General features: G+C 42.6%; 2 protein-coding genes across 2 annotated transcripts in view; both read right to left on the bottom strand.

Annotated features, from left to right (window-relative positions):
- The window catches only part of HEPHL1 (hephaestin like 1), a 105,967-nt gene that overhangs the window by 31,431 nt on the left and 67,452 nt on the right, over positions 1 to 7,084 (bottom strand). The window lies entirely within an intron of this gene.
- LOC103079825 (induced myeloid leukemia cell differentiation protein Mcl-1 homolog) overlaps positions 3,875 to 7,084 on the bottom strand; it is a 3,875-nt gene continuing 665 nt past the window's right edge. Inside the window, 3 exon segments of the mRNA XM_082930863.1 lie at positions 3,875 to 4,049; positions 4,264 to 4,720; positions 4,723 to 4,910. Coding sequence (XP_082786989.1) covers positions 3,875 to 4,049; positions 4,264 to 4,720; positions 4,723 to 4,910 — 820 coding nt within the window.

Genomic DNA, 7,084 nt, shown 5'->3' on the forward strand with positions numbered 1-7,084 from the left:
GGATTATCATGTTTTCATTTGCATTTGTCTCTAGGTAGTTTTTGATATCCTCTTTGATTTCTTCATTGATGCACTGGTTGTTTAGTAGCATATTGTTCAGCCTTCACGTGTTGTGTTTTTTGCATTTTTTTCTCATGGTTAATTTCTAGTCTTATAGAGTTGTCGTCAGAAAAGGTGCTTGATCTGATTTCAATTTTCTTAAATTTATGGAGGTTTGTTTAGTGGCCCAGCATGTAATCTAACCTAGAGAATGTTCCATTTGTACTTAAAAAGAATGTGTATTCTGCAGCTCTCGGATGGAATGTTCTATATATATCTATTAAGTTCATTTGATCTAATGTGTCATTTAAGGCCAGTGTTTTCTTATTGATTTTCTGTCTGGATGATCTGTCCATTGATGTAAGTGGGGTATTAAGGTCCTCTATTATTATTGTGTTACTGTTGATTTCTCCCTTTTGTGTCTGTTAATATTTGCCTTATACATTTAGGCGCTCTTATGTTGGGTGCATATATATTTACAATTGTTATATCTTCTTCTTGGATTGATTCCTTTTCCATTATGGAGTGTCCTTCTTTGTCTTTTGTAACAGTCTTTAAAGTCTATTTTATCTGATGTAAGTATTGCTAGCCTGGATTTCTTTTGATTTCCATTTGCTTGGAATAACTTTTTCTATCCCCTCACTTTCAGTCTGTGTGTATCTTTAGCTCTGAAGTGAGTCTCTTGTAAGCAGCATATAGATGAGTCTTTTTTAATCCAGTCATCCACCCTATGTCTTTTTATTTGCATTTGAATAAAAGATTTACTTTCATCTAAGGAAAAACAGGTAGTTAGGGAAACACACTACATTTTACAGCCCACATTAGTTTGTAGTTGGTCTTAACCCTTCCTGGCAAGGCTGTCAACAGCATCAGCTGTTTTAACCAGAACCAAGGTGTTCACCCCCAATAGAATGTACACAGATGACACTAGAAGACTGCAGGGTTTTCCCTGAGAGAAATATGAGACAGACAGAAGTTGCTGAGAGAGCCATCTTTACAAGCAGCCCCTCTCTTTCCATTTTGGAGGATTTGCCTGAACTAGGCAGCTAGTTAGCACTTAAAACATGCGCCTCTTCTCCCTACAAGAATCACCCACCCTGCCCCAAAGCACTTGGGCTCCCTAAGCCCTCACAGCCTCTGACCCAAAATAGCAATTGAAGATTCTCATCTACATTTCAGCAGTCACACCTAGTAAATTGGGAAGTGGGGCCCCTAAACTCCATCAATCTACAGCTCCATGCTTATTTCCACAACTGGCTATGGGGAGACAGGCCTTTTTAGTCACCTCAACTATATCTTAAGTTTAATTAACTATATAAAGTGCTTTTAGGTCCTTAGAAATAGACATGCTATAAATAGGTGGTATGATAAAGAATGATAAATACACAGATAAAAATATCTCTAGCAAGCTGACCTTAAGGCTTGGAGATGGGCGGGCAGGGCAATTGTTCCCTTATTACATTCTTAGTCATTTTACTCGTGCCTATTTTTGTCTGGAGTCCACATACTAAAGGTCAGGTTCAGAAGCTGAAGGTTTCAAAATGACCCTGGTTCCACTATAAAAGTTTTCTTCAGTTTACTAGTAGCTTTTATATAACTCTGGGGTTTAACAGAGCCCATCAATTTCTATAAGTTAAGGTGAGCATATTCAAATGCAAAAGAACCTAGAGAAAGTCACCTAAGATACCGTCCCCTCCTCTGAAAATCCCTAAGGGGATTTTGAAAATTTCTCCCCAAAGATAGGATTAAGCAACAACCAATAAGATACTAGTCCAAGGAAAAGGGACTCTTCTCACCTCATCACTGTTACTGTCAGCACCCATTGTACTGCCACCTCCTAAGGATAAAATTCAAGAAGGATGAAGGTCTGTGGATTCCTTGGGCGGTCACTTAGGTTCCTAATACCCAAAACTAAAAGGGCTAGTAAGAGTTCAGGAATGGCAAGGTAAATTTGTAGGAACTATAAATATATGTAGAGGGAGCCGAACAAGCAGCAAATATTTCAAGGAAGGATAGGAAACAAACAGTAAGTTTGATAAAACATGAAGTCTGAAGTCTATAGAGATGCCAATGCAAAAATTTGAAACAAAGTTTGAGAATCATTAATAGAAATGAAATAAGTATTCATTTTATTAACTCACTAGGCTTAGACCTGTGTTTAACAAGCAAGCCTAGTAATAGCACCATGGTTAGACTATAGCCTGCTTTTCCAAGCCATCATTGTACAGTTTATTAAGCAAACAAGGGATCAAATGTCTCTCATCCACCCGATGTGATCTTTTTATACATACTCCTAATAAGTCCCATTTGGAACAGCTGAAAATCTTTTAGCAAATGCTTTGAAGATGACCTCATGAAATCAGTTTAAATTTCACCAGTTAAATTAAGTCAAATGGAAGGAACTCAAATGAGTAGTTGCCCAATCAGAGCCCATTATTTGTAAGTCATCAAACCATGTGCCCCGCCCCCCAATAAAACCTTAAAACCTTGACTCAGGGCTTCCCTGGTGGCGCAGTGGTTGAGAGTCTGCTTGCTGATGCAGGGGACACGGGTTCGTGCCCCAGTCCGGGAGGATTCCACATGCCGCGGAGCGGCTGGGCCCGTGATCCATGGCCGCCCAGCCTGCGCGTCCGGAGCCTGTGCTACGCAACGGGAGAGGCCACAACAGTGATAGGACCGCTTACCGCAAAAAAAAAAAAAAAAAAAACCTTGACTCAATTACTGAAAACCCACATGTAACAAAGTGAAAGGATTAATTTCCATTCCTCAATTTCTCAGTCCCAGGTCAAAAAACAAAAACAAAAATAAAAACCCAAACAGCTATTTAAGAAACACTTACCAAAATCAGATAGGAAAATTAAAGCCTGAATAGTTATGACTCAGAATTGTTGTACTACAACCAGGTTGCATACAATTACATCAGTTGTTTCTGTATACCATCTAGAACTGACTAGCACAAAATTTAGAATAGAAAAGCTATAAGAAACAGGTTCCTAACTACAGAAGTTGTAAATTTCAAAAGGGTATGAAAAAACTAATGTAATTTCAGACTTTTATCCCTTTATATTTCAAACAGATGTTCTGTAAAAATATATACAATTTTTACAGACGAATACAAGTTTTTGTCTTAAAAACAGAATATTCCAGACTTGTAATTGAGCCTTAAGTCAAGTATTCTTGGCCATGGCACTAGGCTAATAAACTAGGAATCACTCAAACCAAGCCAAAGTAGAACAGGTATAAACATCCTGAGCACTGGACTTTCTATTCAAGAAGCACATCTAGGAAAGCTAACTATAGAGGATAAAGCTGCTCTTCACACTCTGTTGTACAGTGTTGAGGCTTCTAGTCATAGGTTCTATTACTTGTAGCCTAAATCCATTTTACACATGCCGCTGGCATTGTTAGTGCTGCTATTTTAACACTATAGAAGTTCATGGATTCAGTGGGGCCTATTTAATGAACTCTATGACTAGCCTGGCTACTGGCCACTTTCCTGTTCTAGGCAAGGTAATTAGTCTCTCCACCCTACCATCTTCACTAAATCCAAAAGTCCTCCTCCGTGGCCTCCCAGAGTTTGCCTGTTGCTGAAACTGAACTCTGCTTCTTTCACTTCTTTCAGACAGCGACTCTTCAAGGGGGACTTTTCCCATGTATTTATTCCTGTTAGCCATAAGCCTCCTGCCGCTTGCTTTTCTCCACTGCTAGAGGTTTTCTCCACTCTTGGAGGTTATGGCCTGCACAGCCTGAAGTTCAACTTCATAAATACATCTGATTTCACAGCAGGCGTATGTGGTTTTGATGGCTGGAGTTGGTTAAGAGACAATTATTGCACTTAAAATGCTATCTTACTAGATACTCCAAACCAGCTCCTATTCCAGCAACACCTGCAAAAGCCAGCAGCACATTTCTGAGGCCGTTTTCTAGGTCCTCTCCATGGAAGAAGTCCACAAACCCATCCCAGCCTCTTCGTTTGACTAGCCAGTCTCGTTTTGTCCTTACAAGAACATCTGTGATGTTTTCTGCTAATGGTTCGATGCAGCTTTCTTGGTTTATACTCTTCAAGTGTTTGGCCACAAAGGCACCAAAAGAAAGGAGTCACAATCCTGCCCCAGTTTGTTGCTTCGTCGCTGAAAACACGGACCATCACTCGAGACAAAGATTTGACATCGTCTTTGTTTTTGACGTCCAGTTTCCGAAGCATGCCTTGGTTGCGTTGCACGCAGGATCTGTAACGCCTTCCGGCTGGCGGCCCCAGACCCGCCCAGTGGCTTCACGTCCTTGGCACCGGTTGCCTGCTGCCAGAGGTATGGAGAGATAATCTCCAGGGACTGCTGGTACAACTCGTCCTCCTCCTCCTCTGCTGGGGGCGGCGTCGAGGGGAGTGAGTTGTCCGTGCCGGGGCTGTTACTGGCCTCCCCGACCAACTCCAGCAAAGGCAGGACGGCCTGCGGCTTCCGCAGAGGCTCCGGCTCCCACCCGTCCAGCTCCTTTTCAGGCGACATGACGGCGTCGGAGAACGAGGATTCCATCTCTTCAGGCGGTGCGGCGCGGCGGGTGGGCGCGAAGAACAGCAGCCTGGCGGGGGTCGCAGTGACATCGGGGCCCTCGGCGACACTGGGTGAGGGCCGCGTGACCCTCCGGACATCGGGCGCGAGAGTGGCTGGGTCACGGGGCGGGGGGCGCCGGCTTCCCCTCCCCCTCCCTCCCGCAGGGCCGTAGCCTCCTTTCCCGCAGCCACAGGCCGCCTCCCTGGAGGACAGGAGCCGCTGCCGCTACCTGGTCCCAATCCAGTCCCTCCACAGTAGAGGCCGAGTCCAATTACCGTGTTTCTCTTGCGGCTGAGCGTCTCAAACCGCTGCTGCCGCTTCCTGAGAAAAATGGGGTATGCCCCAACTCCTATCTTTTCTTTTTTTTTGTTTAATTTCTTTTTTTATTTTTGCTGTGTTGTGTCTTCGTTTCTGTGCGAGGGCTTTCTCTAGTTGCGGCGAGCGGGGGCCACTCTTCATCGCAGTGCGCGGGCCTGTCACGGTTGCGGCCTCTCTTGTTGCGGAGCACAGGCTCCAGACGCGCAGGCTCAGTAGTTGTGGCTCGCAGGCCTAGTTGCTCCGCAGCATGTGGGATCCTCTCAGACCAGGGCTCGAACCCGTGTCCCCTGCATTGGCAGGCAGATTGTCAACCACTGCGCCACCAGGGAAGCCCCCGACTCCTATCTTGAAGAGTGGAATAACAACTGAGAGAGGCGCTCCTAGATCAAGGTTTTAGTGCCAGTGCACCCTATGGCTTTTGATTGGAGTGGTTAGTCCATTAACATTTAAAATGATTATTGATAAGTATGTACTTATTGCCATTTTGTTACTTGTGTTCCAGTTGTTTTTGTAGTTCTTCTTCTTTTCGTTTCTACACTTGTGGTTTGACGATTTTCTTTAGTGGTACGTTTGTGTGTTCCTTTCCCTCTAGTTTTTGTGTATCTGTTGTAGGTTTTTGATTCGTGGTTACCATGGGATCATATATGATGACCTATGTCTACTTGTTTTAAACTGATAGTCATTTAAGTTCAAACACCTTTTGAAAGATCTACATGTTTTACTCCCCTCCCACACATTTTGTGATTTTGATGTTATATTTTATATCTTCATGTTTCTTTCTTTACTGAGTACTGTAGTTATATTTGATGTTACAATTTTTTTCTTTTAATCTTTGTACAAGCTTATTTAAGAGATTGATCCTCAGTCTTTACCCTATATTTGCCTTTAGTAGTGGAATTTTTCCTTTCCTATAGATTCCTACTTCTTGTTACAGCCTTTTCTTTTCCACTTAGAGAAGAACCATTAACATTTCTTTTAGGCTAGGTTTAGTATTGATGAACTCCTTTAGTGTTTGCTTGTCTGAGAAGTTCTTTAACTCTCTTTCTATTTTAAATGTTAATCTTGCTGGGTACAATATCCTAGGTTGCAGGTATTTCCCCTTTCAGTACTTTGAATATATCATGCCACTCCCTTCTGTTCTGCAATGTTTCTGCAGAAATATCAGCTGATAGCCTTATAAGGGTTCGCTTGTATATGACTGTTTTTTGTTTGCTGCCTTTAGAATTTGCTCTTTAACTTTTGTCATTTTAATTATGACATGTCTTCGTGTGGGTCTGTTTGGCTTCATCTTGTCTGGGACACCCCGTGCTTCTTGTATCTGGACATCTGTTTTGGAAGTTTTCAGCCATAATTTCATCAAATACATTTTTGATCCTTCTCTCTCTCCTCCTTCTGGGGACCCTATAATGTGAATGTTGGTACATTTGATGTTGACCTAGAGACCCCTTAAACTGTTCTCACTTTTAAAATTCGTTTTTCTTTTTGCTGTTTTGAATGGGTGATTTCCTTTATTCTTTCTTCCAGGTCACTTATGTGTTCTTTTGTATCTCCTAGTCTGCTGTTAATTCCTTCTAGTGTGTTTTCATTCCAGTTATTGTATCCTTCATTTCTGACTGGTTCTTTTTTATATTTTCTAGTTTCTTGTTAAAATTCTCACTGTGTTCATATATTCTTTCCCCTAATTCAGCCAGCATTCTTATTACTATTGCTTTGAACATTTTATCTAGTAATTTGTTTTATTAGTTGTGTTTTCAGGGGTGTTCTCTTGCTCTTTCAATTAAAACAAATTCCTCTGTTTTCTCATTCTGCTTAACTTTATCTGACTATGAAAGTAGGTGAAACAGTTACCTACTGTGATCTAGAAGGAGTGTCCATACGTGGGAGCATTCTTTTACAGTCCGCATGTGCCCAGTGGTTTTTATGGGGGAGCTGGATCTGACATGAGCACAAGTTATGTCTTTCCCCAGGGTGTGCTGGCAGCTATCACCTTGGAAGGAGTTGGGGCTGGAGATAGAGGGGCTAGGGCCAGAGCCAGGTGTGAGCCAAGGCTTCTTCTCTGCTTAGTGGCTGCCACCACCCTATCGGGGCAGAGGCAGAGGCAGGGTCCAAGTTGCTGGAGCAGAAGCCCTGAGAGTCAGGTCTGAGTTTGCTCCATCCCTTCAAGTGTGTGCTTTCCC

This window comes from Lipotes vexillifer, unplaced genomic scaffold (genome assembly GCF_000442215.2).
Source record: "Lipotes vexillifer unplaced genomic scaffold, Lipotes_vexillifer_v1.1 scaffold536, whole genome shotgun sequence".
NCBI classification, from domain to species: domain Eukaryota; kingdom Metazoa; phylum Chordata; class Mammalia; order Artiodactyla; family Lipotidae; genus Lipotes; species Lipotes vexillifer.